At 69.9% G+C, this 15532-nt stretch overlaps 3 protein-coding genes across 3 annotated transcripts; 2 read left to right on the top strand and 1 right to left on the bottom strand.

The window, feature by feature from the left end:
• Positions 1-131: 131 nt before the first annotated feature.
• MIEN1 (migration and invasion enhancer 1) lies at positions 132-2881 on the bottom strand. The gene is made up of 4 exons (XM_030022968.2): positions 2742-2881; positions 2089-2186; positions 1515-1591; positions 132-1047 (listed from the first exon to the last, which is right to left on the bottom strand). Exons 1-4 carry the CDS (start codon positions 2831-2833, stop codon positions 964-966), a joined length of 351 nt encoding a protein of 116 aa, XP_029878828.1. The 5' UTR covers positions 2834-2881; the 3' UTR covers positions 132-963.
• A 1127-nt stretch (positions 2882-4008) lies between these two features.
• GRB7 (growth factor receptor bound protein 7) lies at positions 4009-11025 on the top strand. Its single transcript, XM_030022964.2, is given in 16 exon segments — positions 4009-4036; positions 6976-7129; positions 7288-7408; positions 7410-7433; positions 7548-7704; positions 7795-7916; positions 8051-8128; positions 8389-8526; positions 8598-8708; positions 8840-8938; positions 9260-9340; positions 9418-9534; positions 9622-9682; positions 9803-9890; positions 10289-10382; positions 10480-11025. Coding segments are annotated over 15 exon segments (1584 nt in total). The 5' UTR covers positions 4009-4036; positions 6976-6983; the 3' UTR covers positions 10627-11025.
• Positions 11026-11433: 408 nt separating this feature from the next.
• Positions 11434-14175, top strand: LOC115344713 (retinol dehydrogenase 8-like). The gene is made up of 6 exons (XM_030022550.2): positions 11434-11579; positions 11673-11834; positions 12228-12407; positions 12493-12586; positions 12682-12865; positions 13748-14175. The coding sequence occupies exons 1-6, from the start codon at positions 11483-11485 to the stop codon at positions 13985-13987; spliced, it is 957 nt and encodes a 318-aa protein (XP_029878410.1). The 5' UTR covers positions 11434-11482; the 3' UTR covers positions 13988-14175.
• The last annotated feature ends 1357 nt before the right edge of the window (positions 14176-15532 follow it).

Raw genomic sequence — 15532 nt, 5'->3', positions numbered from 1 at the left:
AAAGTCCTGATCCTGCCTGGCTGCCGACCAAGGGCAGGGCAGGCAGGAGACGGGACCTGATCCAACACCACTTTTGCACCTCGGTGCCCGTGTCCCCACCCCTGTAGTCAAGGGACACAAGGGGGGCCGCGTTCTCCTCTGTTCTTTATTCAGCACTGGGCTATTGGGTTTATACACAGTATAGAATAAATAGGGGACCCCTCCGCCGGCTCAGCCACCCCGTGGTGAAGGGCAGAGTCATTACAAGTGGAAAGCGAGAGCCAACAGCCTGAGAATGGGGAGGTGGGGGAAGCTCACGGCCGTTAAATAAACCTCTTGGCCGTGGGGACGGAGCCAAGCCGGGGTTCCCATGCCCGGCCGGGGCAGCCGGTCCCTGCTGCCCTTGCACTGGTTTAAACAGTGACAGGAGAGACTTTAATCATTAACAAATCACGCTAAAGTTTACAGCGAGTGTTTTTTTTCTCTGCATTAACCTGCTGGGAGGTCTAGAGCTGCAAAGTTTCCTTCAATGCACAGCCTGGCTCCACCGAGGGCTGGGCAGAGCATTCACAGGGGACCCCCAAATCCCCAGCAGCTGAGGGAGAGGAGAACCCCCCTGCACTGCTGGGCATGGGGGGAGGCAAGTGCAGAGGAAGGGGGAAGGCAAAGGCAGGCAGGGGAGCCACGCCAGGCCGCAGCTACACCCCACAGCAGGTCAGGCACGCGACCCAAAGAGATGGGCCAGAACGGCCCCCCCCCAGCACAGCCGGCCCAGTGACACCAGTACCACAGCTCTGCCCATCGCAGCTCTCGCCCCCACTGCTGCGGTGGTGGCGTTCCCTGGGAGGCTCCTTACGCTCTCGCATTCCTTCGACATCCCCGGTCTCCCCCGCCATCCCCAGTCATACAGGAAGCTAACGAAGGCAGTGAGGAGCGAAGCGGGGGGACGCCGAGGGCACTGGGAGATCCCAGCTGGGTGCAGGGCTACAGGATGACGCAGGGGGGGCGGCTGTTGGTGATTTTCTCCAGCGGTTCCCCATTCCTCGCTCTGCGAATCGCTTCGATCAGCTGAGGAGACAGAGGGGAGGGGGGTCACGCTCCGGGCAAGCCTCGACACAAGGTCTGGTGGGGGAAGGAGCACACTGGGGGGGACACGCAGTGGTCAGGAGCGCTTGGACACAAGACATGGAGGTCAGGCAGTGCCACGGGCCCAAATCACGGCCATGCCGAAGGAGGAGCTCCAGGAACCTTCCCCCCCTGAAGGAGGAGCTCCAGGAACCTTCCCCCCTCTCCCCACACGAGCAGCGGCTCAGGCTCGCACCGTACCACAGCGGGACCTGAAGTGGGTCCCGGCAGGAAGGGGAACAACACCTGATGGGATTGTGAGGCTTCGCCGGAGCTCGGGCAGAGCTAGCGGTTGATGAAATGGAGATGTCGAGGGAAAAAGCGGTCACAGGGGAGCTCGCTGCAAAAACAAACCTCCCCAAGGCCATCAGCCTGGCTGACGCAAGGACCCTGCGGCGCCGGGTACTTACGTCCTTCTCGTAGGGAAAACCTCCGTTCTCCAGCTTAGAAAAGACCAGCTGCCCGTTGATCTCTATCTCAAAGGCACCTTAAAAGCACACAGGACCAAGCTGTAAGCCACGCTCCTGCCCCGTGCAGTGCCACCAACCCCCATGCCCATTCTGCAGCTGTTCCTGCCACACCAAACCCCGGCACAAGCATCCAGGAGGCAGAAATGCCACGGTGGTACCCCCAGACCCACCGGACTGTACCCCCGGCAACAGGACCGGGCTGGCAGAGCACGCAGTGCACCCCTGGAGAGCTCAGAGGGCTCCTGCCCTGCTCCTGGCAGACCCCCAGGCTTCAGAGTCTCGGCACCCAACAAAGTTGCCCAGCAAGGGGCAGCCCCTGCGATGCGCAGCGCTCAGACAACTGGGGCACAACCCCCCCAGCCTCACCAGAAGGTTTAAACCAGCTCAGCCCCCCTGCCCTCCCCAAAGACAGGGCTGACACCCAGCACTGCAGCAGGGGCAGGCCAGGGTCACCCCAATCGCAGCGTACCCCAGCAGTGACCCCTGTGTGGCACCAGCTGCCACAGGCCCTCACCTGTGCCCCCCAGCCTGGACTCGATCTCGATGTCGGGGTACTCCTCCTTCACGGCGCTCGCCAGCTCCTGGTACGTGGGCTCGAAGCCGCAGGGCTCGCTGGGTGCGGGGAGAAGTGGGTGAGAGCTGGGTCCGCGTCATGGGGAGCCCCTGACAGCACCCCTCGCCCAGACGCTCCCCGTCCAACCCTACCCCAAACTAAAGGACCCCCCCCAGCATCTTCCTCCCCCGCTACCACCTGCACCCCCACATCCTCCACAACAGCCCCCTGCAGCCCCAAAACCCCTCCTACCTCGTTGCACGCCCTCCCTCCTCCCCACTAGCCCCCCAGCTCCTACACTACCCAGCTCCCTACACCCCTCAGCCCCCCCATATCCCATTCCCCTACGGCCCACCGACTCCTGTCCACTCCAACTCCCCCCCCCGCCCCGCAGAGCCCCCCCATCAGCCCCCCCCCTCACCCTCCAGGCCCACACATGCCCCGTCCCCCAGTTCCTGCCCTCAGCACCCCAGTATCCCCGTCTACTCCCACCCCACCGTCCCCTCCGGGTCCCTCACACCCCTGAAGGCCCCTCGTCGTCGTCCCCCCGGTTCTTCGCCCCCGGCACCGCCGCGACCCCGAGGGAAGGAGCCCGGGCCCGGCGTTGCGCTCACCAATACTCCACCACGATGCGGACCCGCCGCTCGGCCTCAACCTCAGCCCCGGCCGCCGCCGCCACCGCCGCCTCCTCGGCCCCGCCGCTCATTGCCCCCGGTCCCGCCGCTCGCCCGCCGCTTCCGGGTACCACCACGTGAGGCGGCGTTTCCGGCCGCTCACCCTCGTCTGCTCCGGGCGGGTCGCGTTGCGCCACCTGCTGGCGGGAGGAACGCGCAGCGGAGGGGCCGCCCCCGCCCGCCGGGTCCCCGCGGAGCCGCCCCGAACCCCGCGGGAGCTCCGTAGTCCCGTGGGGATCCCCGCCGACCCATGGGACCCCCACCTCCCCTCATGGCACCCCCACTGACCCCCCACAACATCCCCGTGGGAGTCCTATAGGGCCTCGGCGCCCCCCCCCCCCTCCACGGACCCCAGGGGATCACCCACGGACACATAGGGCCCCCGCGGGGAGCCCCTGAACCCCCCGTGGGGACATCTCTGGGGACTCTGTGGGGCCCAAGCACCGCATGAGGACACCCACATCCCTTGTGGGGACACCCACAGGGGACCCCACCCTCTGTTCCCACGGGACCCCCACAGATCCCCTAAGGGACCCCCACACGTCCCACTGGTCCCATCCCATAGCCCACTCCCCCCAGTGGGGTCCCCAGATCCCTCCATGCCCCAGGGGACCCTGCCACCTGCATGAGACCCCCCCATGAGACACCCCCCCCGGGGTCCCCACCTGCCCCAGTCCCTGGGCCGACGCCGTGGGACCCCCCACCCCACGGAGCCCCGCACCCCGTGGGGCCCTTCCAGCCCCCCCCGTGTGGGGTCCCAGGGGAGCACCGACCCAAACCCCACAGCCTGGGGCTGGGGACCCCCCGGGGGCGCCAGGCTGGGCCATGCCGGACTTACACCCCCAGGACAGCCACGGTCCCAGTGGGGCTGCAGGATGCCTGGACCCCCCCCCCACCTGGCTCTGCCCCCCCCCCGCCTGGCTCTGGGGTCACCCCAGTGCATTGTGGGAAACTCCCCATCACCACTGCAGGGTCCTGGGATGCAGCTTTGGGGTGGGGGGGCTTGGACCCCCCCCCATGCTGGCATGGGGCCAGGCTGGATGCCCCATCCCAAGGCTGGGGGATCGGGGGGGGGGCACCCTTGGGTGGCAGAGGTGGGGGCCGGGTGCCGGGCAGCCGGCCTGGGGCAGCATGATGTCAGGCGGGGGCGGGAGCTGGCGCAGGTAGATAAAGCCGGGGAGAACAGGAATCCCCGGTCCGGCGGGAGGGTGGCGGGACACGGCGGGCGCCTGCAGGTAGGAACGGGGCCGGGGTGGGGGTCCCCCGCACCGTGGGGCCGCTGGCCATCCCGGGATGTAGGCCCCCATCCCGCCGGCATGACCCCGGCCCCCCGCTGCGCCCCCGCCTCTTCCCTCCCACCTTCTTCCCAGCTCTTCCTCCTCCTCTGCCGCCCCGGCACGGCCTCGCCGCCGCCGTCGCCCCGCAGCCTCCGCAACCCCGGTCCTGCAGCCCCCGTCGCCCGGGGAGCCTTGTCCCTCCGCCTCGGTACCCACCGGCACCCCTGCCCACAGCTGGTGGCCCTGGGACCCCATCCCATAGCCCTGGTAGCCCTGGGAACCTGCCCTGTAGCCCTGGTGGCCCTGGGACCCCATCCCATAGCCCTGGTAGCCCTGGGAAGCTGCCCTGTAGCCCTGGTGGCCCTGGGACCCCATCCCATAGCCCTGGTAGCCCTGGGAAGCTGCCCTGTAGCCCTGGTGACCCTGGGACCCCATCCCATAGCCCTGGTGGCCCTGGGACCCCTGCCCCACAGCTCTGGTGGTCCTGGGACCCTGTCTAATAGCCCTGGTAGCCCTGGGAACCTGCCCTGTAGCCCTGGTGACCCTGGGACCCCATCCCATAGCCCTGGTGGCCCTGGGACCCCTGCCCCACAGCCCTGGTGGCCCTGGGACCCTGTCTAATAGCCCTGGTAGCCCTGGGAACCTGCCCTGTAGCCCTGGTGGCCCTGGGACCCCATCCCATAGCCCTGGTGGCCCCGGTCCCCCTGCCCTATAGCCCTGGTGGCCCTGGGACCCTATCCTATAATCCTGGTGGCTCTGGCATCCTTCCTGTAACCCCGGTGGCTCTGGTCTCCCTGTCCTATAGCCCTGGTTGCCCTAGGACCCCATCCCATAGCCTCAACAACCTCCAGTCCCCCTCCCCAAGGTCCTGCTGGCCCCGGGACCCCATCCCTTAGTGTTAGTGGCCCTGGGACCCCATCCCTTGATGTTGGTGGCCCTGGGACCCTGTCCCCTAAACCTGGTGGCCTTGGACCCGTACTCCATAAACATGGTGGCCCTGGGACCCAGCCCTATAGTTCTGACACCCTCCAGTCCCCCCCCCACCCCATAACCCTGGTGGGCCTGGTCCCCTTGCCCCATAGCCCCAAGGCCCCGGTCCCCCTGTTTGTCCCAGACCCCAGGGACACCCTGCGTCCCCCCGCCATCATCACCGCCCCATCAGAGCCCCGTCACGGCCAGCAGGACAGGGCCGGCATCGGGGTGACCTGAGGCCACGGTGATGGGCTGGCAGGTTGGCGTCGGGGCTGTGCCACTGTCCCAGGGCCCCGTGGGGTCCCCGTCTGTCACATCTCCCGTCAGCCCCTCCGGTGTCTCCTGCACGGCTCGGGATGTCCCTGCACCGCGTCCCACCGTGGCCAGCATCACCCCACGTCACCCCTGGCTGTCCCCCGTGTCCCCAGGCTCACCCCGGGGGGGCCCGGCCAGGCAGGGAGACCCCGACCCGGCCCCTCCGGCACAGCCAGGGCAGGGGAGCGGGGATGGAGCGGAGGGTCCGTACCGGTGGGACGGCCGGGGCAGGGACGGGGACGTGGCAGGGACAAGGATGGAATGATGGGATGGGGATGGCGGTGGCAGCCGCGTGATGGCATCGGTCCTGCCCGGCCGTGGACTTGGACCCCGAGCCGGCCGGGAGGCGGGGGACAGGGACGGGGACAGGGACGGGCAGCGGGTGAATGATTAACCCGGCCCCCGCGCGGCATTCCGGGAACGGCGGGGCCTGCCGCGCGCACGCCCGTGGCCACCGACTGCTGCCGGCGCGGCTGCGGGCGCCGCGCGTGCGTTACGTGTGCCGCGTGCCGGACGGCCCCGCGCCGCCGTGGCCGGGCCGTGCCTGCCCCTGCTTGGCCCAGGCGACCGTGCCGAGCCGCGCCGAGCCGTGCCGTGCCGCGGCAGGGCTGGCCCACGGCCGTGCGCATCCCGCAGCCCCGTTCCGAATCATTTCGGGGACGAAACCGGAGCGCCGGCCGGCCGTCCACGCGTCCCCCGAGCGCCGCAGCGCCGCGTGGGCGCCGGCACCGACGGCCGGGCGGAGGCGAGGGGGTGACGCCGCGGCGTGGGGGCGGCCGTGCCGGCAGGCGGGCTCGGGGCAGTTCCCACGGCGGGCGAGGGTGCCGGCTCCCTCGCCCCCGGCCTGCCGGCGCGGCCGCCCCGGCCCGGATGCCAGCGTGGTGAGGTGGAGCTGGGAGCGGCCGCCAGAACTGGTTTGGCCGGACCCGAGGAGGTGTCTGGGCTGGGCCGCCGCCACGCTCCGCTTCCTGCTCCCGCCGGCGCCACGCTCACCCGCCGCGGCTCAGCCCGGCAAAGTTCAGCCCGGCTCAGCCCGGCTCGCTTTGGCCCGGTTTGGCTCAGCCCGACTCAGCTCCACCGGCCCCGGTCCGGCTCAGCCGGTACCTCCCAGCGCCACCAGGCTCTCAGTGGTGACGTGGGGGGGGCACTGGAGAGGGTCCCCTGTGGGACGCGGAGGCGCCGGGGGATTCTCGGTTGTCTCGTAGGGGGTTGCGCTCGCTGCCAGGCTCACGGTCCTGTCCTCCGGCTTCGGCGTTGCGATGGGGCTGGATGGACGGGGACGCCCCAACCCTTGGCAGCTGCGTGGGGCTTGGCCGGACCCCCGTGGGGCGCGGGGGGCTGGGGGCGAGGCGGGGCGGTGCTGAGTCACGCCGCCGCGCGCTGACTCACCGCTTGTCTGGGCGCCGGCAAAAACACCGCCCGGGAGGGTGCCAAGGGTGGGCAGCCCCTGGCAGCGCCGCGGCACCGGCGGCCCGCGGCCCGCGTGGAGTCCGGCACGGCGTCCGGTGGGGGCTGCCCGCACGTGACTTCGGACCCCCGGCCCCGCCGTCCCGGGGACGAGGAACCGGAGCCTCGTGCGGTGCGGGACCCGCTCTCTCCCCCCTCCCCAGATAATGCCATGGACGGGGGGGCTCAGCAGAGCAGCCTCCGGGAGCCCCCTGGGCCAGGCAACGCGGAGCAGGAGGGGGTCCCCGGCGAGCGGGACGGGGGCGAGGGGCCCCCCGAGGTCAAGCGCTCCCAGCCCCTCTTCATCCACGGCAGCAGGTGGGTGGTGGGGGGGGGGGGCCGGACGCCGAGGCTCTCCCACGGAGTTTTGGTGGGGGGGGTTTCCAGCGGATCGAGGGGCGACACAGGCGTGGGGATGGGGGCACGGGACCTGGTGCTGGGGGGTCCGAGGGAGCTCAGCCCCTCTCTGCCCGCAGCCGGCAGCTGCCGGAGGAGGAGCCGCGCGCCTCGTCGCTGCCCAGCATCCCCAACCCCTTCCCCGAGCTCTGCAGCCCCTCCAACTCGCCCATCCTCAGCAGCCCGGCCCTGGGGCAGGGACCCCCCCCGCGAAGGCGTCTCCCATGTGAGTCAGGGGGCAGGGGGCTGGGGAGGGGGGGGCGGTGGGGCTCGGACCGCCGGGGCGGCGGGATCCCTTCCCGCCGGGTGCCCTGACGCCCGCCCCGGCACGTGCCGGCAGGTGGTGAAGGTGTTCGGCGAGGACGGCGCGTGCCGCTCGCTGGAGGCGTCGGCGGGGACCACGGCGCGGCAGCTCTGCGAGACGCTGGTGCGGAGGACGCGGGCGCTGCAGGACCACAGCTGGGCCCTGGTCGAGCAACACCAGCACCTGGCCCTGGGTGAGCCGCCGGCGCGGCGCGGCACGGCGCGGCACCGGGTCCCCCCCCGCCGGCTGCCCCGCTGAGCCCCGTCCCCCCCCCACCCCGCAGAGCGGTGCCTGGAGGACCACGAGTCGGTGGTGGAGGTGCAGAGCTCCTGGCCCCCGGGCGCCGACAGCCGCTTCGTCTTCCGCAAGAACTTCGCCAAGTACGAGCTCTTCAAGAGCAACGCGGTACGTGGCCGCCAGAGCAAAGCCCGCGGGGACCCGGGTGCCCCACGGGAACCTGGGTGCCCCACAGGGACCCCTACGCCCCACGGAGACCCTGAGCACCCCGTGGGTCTCCCCTGACCCCCCTGTCCCCCCAGCAGTCCCTCTTCCCCGAGGTGATGGTGTCCAGCTGCCTGGAGGCGAATAAGAGCATGGCACACTCCGAGCTCATCCAGGTACGGGGCCACCGTGCCAAGCTGTGCCGTGGGGACCCCGCTGTGCCGTGGGGACACGGCTGTGCCATGGGGACCCCATTGTGCTGTGGGGACCCCGCTGTGCCGTGGGGATCCTGCTGTGCCGTGGGGACCCCATTGTGCCATGGGGACCCCGCTGTGCCGTGGGGACCCCGCTGTGCCATGGGGACCCCGCTGTGCCATGGGGACCCTGCTGTGCCGTGGGGACCCCGCCGTGCCCCTCAGCCCCCATCTCTCCCCAGAACTTCCTCAACTCCGGGAGCTGCCCGGAGGTCCAGGGCTTCCTGCAGCTGCGGGAAGCCGGGCGCAAGGTCTGGAAGCGTTTCTACTTCTCCCTGCGCCGCTCGGGGCTCTACTACTCCACCAAGGGCACCTCCAAGGTGAGGGCGCAGGCGGGAGCACGGCCGGGGGGGTGCGGCGGGGCCGGCCCTGACTCCCCCCCCCACCCCAGGACCCCCGGCACCTCCAGTACTTCGCTGACCTCACCGAGTCCAACATCTACTACGTGACGCAGGGCAAGAAGCACTACGGGACGCCCACCGAGTTCGGCTTCTGCATCAAGGTGGGGATGTCCCTGCTTGGCTGGGGGCCGGGGGTCCCGGTCCTTCCGTGTGCCTTCCCCTGCCAAGGGATCTCTGCCCCCCAGAAAGCCGGCCGGGGCTGCCCCATGACGGGTCCGGTCTCTCCCCACAGCCCTACAAGGTGCGGAGCGGCGTGAAGGGCCTGAAGCTGCTCTGCAGCGAGGACGAGCAGAGCCGGAGCTGCTGGATGGCGGCTTTCCGCCTCTTCAAGGTGAGCCCCGGCCCTGCCGGGGTGTTACCAGCCCCGTGCCAGGGCGATGCTGGGGGGATGCTGGGGGGATGCTGGGGGGATGCTGGGGGGATGCTCACATCTCTGTGCTGGGGGATGCTGGAGGGATGTCCCCATCCCTGTGCTAGAAAAGATGCAGGATGGGCGTCCCCATCCCCATGCGGGGTAGATGTAGATGTCCCCATCCCCACACTGGGTGGATGCGGAGGTCCCCGTCCCCACACCAGGTGGGTGCTCCCTCACCCCACTGCGGGATGGAGGCCCCGTGGGACCCTCCCCATCTCACGGGGCTGTTCCCCCCAGTACGGCATGCAGCTCTACCGCAACTACCAGCAAGCGCAGGCACGGCTGAACCAGCCCCCCTGGATCGGCCCCACACCCCTGGTGAGTGCTGCCCCCCCCCCCCCCCGCCAGCCCCCATCCCGTGGGGAGCCCCCCGGTCACCCCCCGCTCCCCCGCAGCGAAGCGTCTCGGACAACGCGCTGGTGGCCATGGACTTCTCGGGGTGCACGGGCCGGGTGATCGAGAACCCCAGTGAGGTGCTGACGGTGGCCCTGGAGGAGGCGCAGGCCTGGAGGGTGAGTTGGGGTGCAGGGGTGCAGAGGGGGGGCGTCCGTCCCCCCCCGAGCCCACCCTAACACCCGCTCCTTGCTTTGCACGGCCAGAAGAAGACAACGCACCGGTACAGCCTGCCGGCAGCCTGCCAGAGCTCCCCGCTCAGCGCCGGTGAGCAGCGCCCAGCCGCAGGGTCCCATCCAGCAGAGCCGGGTTGTGCTGAGGTGGGGGGGGGGGTGTCCTTGCTGCAGGTGGGGGTTCCCCCCAAGCCTGACACCCATCTCCCCGCAGCCATCCACCGCACCCAGCCCTGGTTCCATGGGCGCATCTCCCGGGAGGACACCCAGCAGCTCATCGGCCGTCAGGGCTTGGTGGACGGGTATGGGACCCTGGGGGGCTTGGGGTCCCTGGGGCTCATGGTGGGGGGGACATGGGACCCCTAGGGGGTACGTGACCCCAGGGGTTATAGGGCCCTGAGGCTCGTGGGGTGATGCAGGACACCTGCAGAGATGGGGGGAAACTTGCTGGGGGGGGGGGCATGGGATCCCAGGGGGGGTTGGGACCCCCAAGGGTTTGCAGGGGATCTGCAGCCCCCAGGGGTTCAAGGAGGGAGGGACAGGCCCCTGGGTCTCCCAGAGGGATACAGGGGTCCCAGGGGGTACAGGACCCCAGGGCTTTTGGGGGGAGGGTACCTGGGACCCCAGGGGTGACACAGCAGGGGCAGAGGGGGCCAGCGGTGACGCACCCCCCCCCCCCCCCCCCCCCCGGGACTCGCAGCGTCTTCCTAGTGCGGGAGAGCCAGCGCAACCCCAAGGGCTTCGTCCTGTCCCTGTGCCACCTGCAGAGAGTCAAACACTATCTCATCCTGCCGGTGAGTGCCGGCGGCGGGGGGCCGGAACGGGCCGGGGGCTGCCGGGGTGTGCCGGGGCTGCGGGGTGCTGACCCGTGTGTCCCCCCGCCCCGGGCAGAGCGAGGAGGAGGGACGGCTCTACTTCACCATGGACGATGGGCAGACCCGCTTCGCCGACCTCATCCAGCTCGTGGAGTTTCACCAGATCAACCGCGGCATCCTGCCCTGCAAGCTGCGGCACTACTGCACCTGCGTGGCCCTCTGAGCCCGGCACCGCCGGCACCGCGTGGCACGGCCGGCACGGCACAGCTCGGTACAGCCCGGCACCACCGGCACGGCACGGCTTGGCGTAGCCTGGCGCTGCCGATATGGCACAGCTTGGCGCAGCCCGGCACCACTGGCACGGTTTGGCACAGCCCGGCATGGGGTGGCAGGATTGGGGCCAGCTCGGCGCAGCACGCGCGGGGACGAGGACGGCTCCTCCACCGCCAGACGCCCGCCCTGCGACCCGGGTGCCGGCTCTGCCCGCGGGGTCCTGGGGTGCCAGCACCGCCGGGCACCCCCACACTCAAGCACTTTCTCCCCCCCACCCGACAGCACCAGCCCCAAGTGTCCCCGTGGGGGCCTGGCACTCCTTGTCCCCAGGCCAGGTGGGCTCGGGGGTCCCCAGCCCCAGGAGTGGGGTCCCTGGGCGGGGGGGGGGGGGATGAGGGGGGGAACCCATCACCATGTCCCCCACGTCCCTGCAAGGCCAGTTGAACTGTGACGTGTTTTATACCAGTGAGAATAAAGGTTATTTTTTCAGAGCTCCCGCCTCGCCCCCTCTAAAGGAAAAGACGGGGTGCTGGGGGGGGGGGGGGGGGGCATCCCCACAGACCCCACTGCCAGCGGGCGCATGTCTGGCAGCGTCCCCGCGTCCTGCCGTGTCCCCACGGTGCCCTGGGTCCTGCACAAAGGCCCCTCTGTGCTCCTCGGGCACCACGTGCGGCTCAGCCACGCGGCCGACCGGCAAATCCCGGGGGGGGGGGGATTAGTGGGGGAGGATTAAGGGCCTGGATTTGGGGGGCTGGGCCAGCTGCTATTAAAGGCGGGGGGCCGGGGAGCGGGGCCGCGGCCACGCCATGGCTCCCAAGACGGTGCTGATCACCGGCTGCTCCTCCGGCATCGGGCTGGCGCTGGCTGTCCGGCTGGCGCGGGACAAGCAACGCCGCTTCCGAGGTGAGCGGGACGGGGGACACACACACACCCCCCCCCCCCCCCCGCAATTCCCGGGGGAGATCCCGTGCGGTGCTGAGCCGCCTCTGCCCCCAGTCATCGCCACCATGAGGAACGTGGGCAGGAGCGGGGCGCTGGCGGCGGCGGCGGGGCCGGCGCTGGGCCGGACGCTGGAGATCAAGCAGCTGGATGTCTGCGACGAGGGTTCCATCCGCGCCTGCCTCGACAGCATCCCCGGGCGCCACATCGACGTCCTGGGTGAGCCCCGGGACCCCGCGGCTCCCACCGCGTCCCCCTGGTGCCCTGCGCCGGGGACCCCGGTGCCGGGGACCCTCCGTGCTGGGGACACCCCCCGTGCACCGGGGACTGTCCACGCCAAGCACGTCCCACGCTGGGGACCCTTTGCGCGCCCGGTGCTGGAGACCCTCTGTGCCAAGGACACCTCGTGCACCGGGGACCCTCCATGCCAGGGACGTCCCGCACCGCGGACCCTCTGCGCCGGGGACCCCCCCCGTATACCGGGGACCCTCCTCGCCCAGGGCATCCCGTGCTGGGGACCCTCTGAGCGCCGGGGACCCTCTGTGCACAGGGCGCGGGAGCCCCCCGCCCCCCCGCACAGGGGACGCCCCCGCTGATGCCCCGTGCCCACAGTCAGCAACGCCGGGGTGGGCATGGTGGGACCCCTGGAGTGCCAGAGCCTGGCGGCCATGCAGAGCCTCATGGACACCAACTTCTTCGGCCTCGTCCGCATGGTCAAGGAGGTGCTGCCCGACATGAAGCGACGCCGCGGGGGCCACATCGTGGTCATCAGCAGCATCATGGGCCTGCAGGGTAGGGGGGGGACACGGGGTGACCTGGTGGGACCAGCCCCCCCCCCCCCCCCAGCCCTGACCGGGACCCCCCCACACCCATCCAGGCATCGTCTTCAACGACATCTACGCCGCCTCCAAATTCGCGGTGGAGGGTTTCTGCGAGAGCCTGGTGGTGCAGGCGCTGCGCTTCAACGTGGCGTGAGTGCCGGGGGCTGGCGGCCGGCGCAGCCCCCCCTCCCGGGGCGGAGGGGTTTGGGGGGTGCCGGGGTCCCCAGCACCCTGTGCCCGGGCAGGATCAGCCTGGTGGAGCCAGGGCCAGTGACAACGGAGTTCGAGGCAAAGCTGTACGAGGAAGCTGAACGCACCGACTACTCGCGGACTGACCCCGAGACGGCCGACATCTTCACCAACCTCTACCTGAGGAACTCCAAGGACGTCTTCGCCAGCCTGGGCCAGACCCCCGAGGACATCGCAGAGGTGACAGGCAGGCGGGTGGCCCTGCCGGGCTGGGGGCTGCCCTCTTCCGACCCCCCCTGGCCTGGCCTGGCAGCTCCAGGCTGGGCTGGGCTGTCTAGAGAAGCCTCAATTAGCCCTAACGAGGTGCAGCGACCCCCAGCTGGCAGTGGGGCAGGGAGCCCACCCCGGCAACTGCTTCCCCCTGAGCTCCATCCTGATGGGGCTGAGCCCAGCTGGGAACGGGGATGGATGGGGATGGGGATGGAATGGGAATGGGAATGGCGATGGGATGGGGATGGGATGGAGATAGGATGGGAAAGTGTTGGGGATGGGGATAGGATGGGAATGGGGATGGGGATGGGATGGAGATAGGATGGGAAAGTGTTGGGGATGGGGATAGGATGGGAATGGGGATGGGGATGGGATGGAGATAGGATGGGAAAGTGTTGGGGATGGGGATAGGATGGGAATGGGGATGGGGATGGGATGGGGATGGGATGGAGATAGGATGGGAAAGTGTTGGGGATGGGGATAGGATGGGAATGGGGATGGGGATGGGATGGAGATAGGATGGGAAAGTGTTGGGGATGGGGATAGGATGGGAATGGGGATGGGGATGGGATGGAGATAGGATGGGAAAGTGTGGGGATGGGGATAGGATGGGAATGGGGATTGGTATGGGATGGAGATAGATGGCGGAGACAAGTGTGGGGATGGGATAGCCTTCTTTTCCCTTTCTGGGAATGGGGATGGGGATAGGACGGGATGGGATGGGAACAGGGTTGGGGATGGAAATGGAGATAGGGATGGGATGCAGATAGGATGGAAAGGGGATGGGGAATGGAGATGGAGATGGGAATGGGGATGGGGACAGGAAGGGGACAGTAACGTCCCCACATGCAGCACACGCTGCGGGTGATCGAGGCGGCCCGGCCGCCCTTCCGGCACCAAACCAACGTGGCGTACACGCCGATGGCCGCGCTGAAGCACGCCGACCCCAGCGGCGCCCTCATGACCGACGCTTTCTACAAGCTGGTGTTCAAGTACGACGCGGTGCTGCGGCTCAGCCTCCGTGCCATCCGCCTGCTCCGCTGGAAAGCCCAGAAGGTGAAGGAGGGCGCCCGGCTGTTGGGCTTCAAATAGCCCCCACGGCCCCCCGGCACCGGCGGGCACCGTGCCGGCGCAGCCGCCCGGGCGCCCGGCTCACCTCAGGGGGTGGCTCGGAGGCGGGGGGCGAGCGGGGCCGGGACCCACGCGGGGTTTCGCTTCCTGCTCCCGGCCCAAAATAGCGCTCGCCGCCGCTGTATTAAAATCGGGAGTGGTATTTTTAACCAGCGCCGGGTGAAAAAGCAGAGCGGCTTCCTCCGAGAGTGCAGCGGCCGTGACGGGGCTGGGAAGGGCTGGCAGCTGCCCTCTGCCTGCCTCCCGCTCCCTGGGGGCACCCGTGGGCATGCAGCACCCCGGGGTCCTGCCCCCCCCCCCCCCCGACCCTGGCCACCAGCAATGGCTGCATCGTCCTTCCCACTGGCCACTGCTGCAGGGTTGGCAATGCCCCGTGGCCGGGGGCTCCCGCACGATGGGCAGTGTCACCCCCCCCCTTCGGCACTGAGCCCCGCGGCACTGGGGCAGCAAGGAGGGGGGGGGGCTGCAGGGCACCGTGCCGGCAGCTGGGCTGCAGCGCTGGGTGCAGAGGGTGCAGGAGGTGGTGCAAGGACAGGAGCAGGGTGCAAAGGGTGCGCGGCGTGTTCAGAGAGTGCATTGGGGGGGGGGGTTTGTGCATGGGGGGGGGGTTTGCACGGTGGGTGCAAAGGGGCTGCAGGGACTGGTGCAGGGCGGGGGTGGGTTGCATGGTGAAGGCTGAGTGCGGCGGTGCTGGGTGCAGCGTGCATGGTGGGTGCAGCATGGGTGCAGGCCAGGCACCAGAAGCAGGCGTGTGGGGGGGGGGACACACGACCCCAGCACCCTGCACTGCCCCGAGAGCTCCCCTCCAGCTCGGGGGGTGTGTGTGTGTGTGATGGCAGGGGGGGTGCAGCCCATGCCGCCCCCCTGGCTGGGCGCAGGGTGCTCGTGTGTGGGCGCCTGGCGTGACTGCACCCAGGAGGTGAGAGCAGGGGGAAACCGCAGGGAGGCCCGGCATGATTCACGCGGGGCCGTTTCTCAGAAACCTTCCCGGCTCCCACTGCGCTTCCCGGTGCGCCGGCACCGGAGACAGGGACACCCCGCAGCCTCGCCAGTGCCTAGGATGGAGGGTGCGGGGATACGCGTGTGGCATGGATGCGGGGTCCCCGATGCAGCACGCCCCCCCCCCCCCCCCAAAACCGCTGCCAGGATCCCCAGCCCCACGTGCGAGGGGCTGGATGGTGGCTGCAGCGCCGTGCACCGTGCACCGTGCACCAGCCCGTGCCATGCACGTGGCCTCCCCGGGCCCAGGAGGCTCCAGGCACCTTGGGGACAGGATGGGGGGGGGGGGGGGCAGGAAGAGGAAATATTTTTGCATTATCCCCCCCCTTCTTGCACGAGTTAATGGCAAAGCGGCGGTGGGGACCACGGCACCGGGGCTATGGCAACGGCGGCGCAGCACCTGCGGGATGTGCAGGGGTGACATCAAAGTGGCGCAGAGACGCAGCCCCCCCCCCCCCCCCACTGTGGTTTCTGCAGATTTGACTAACTTTCTCCGCTCTGGGGGGC

The sequence above is a fragment of the Aquila chrysaetos genome, chromosome 8, assembly GCF_900496995.4.
Source record: "Aquila chrysaetos chrysaetos chromosome 8, bAquChr1.4, whole genome shotgun sequence".
Taxonomy (NCBI): Eukaryota; Metazoa; Chordata; class Aves; order Accipitriformes; family Accipitridae; genus Aquila; species Aquila chrysaetos.
Note: the sequence above shows the minus strand (reverse complement) of the source record. Positions and strands in the feature narration are given on the sequence as shown.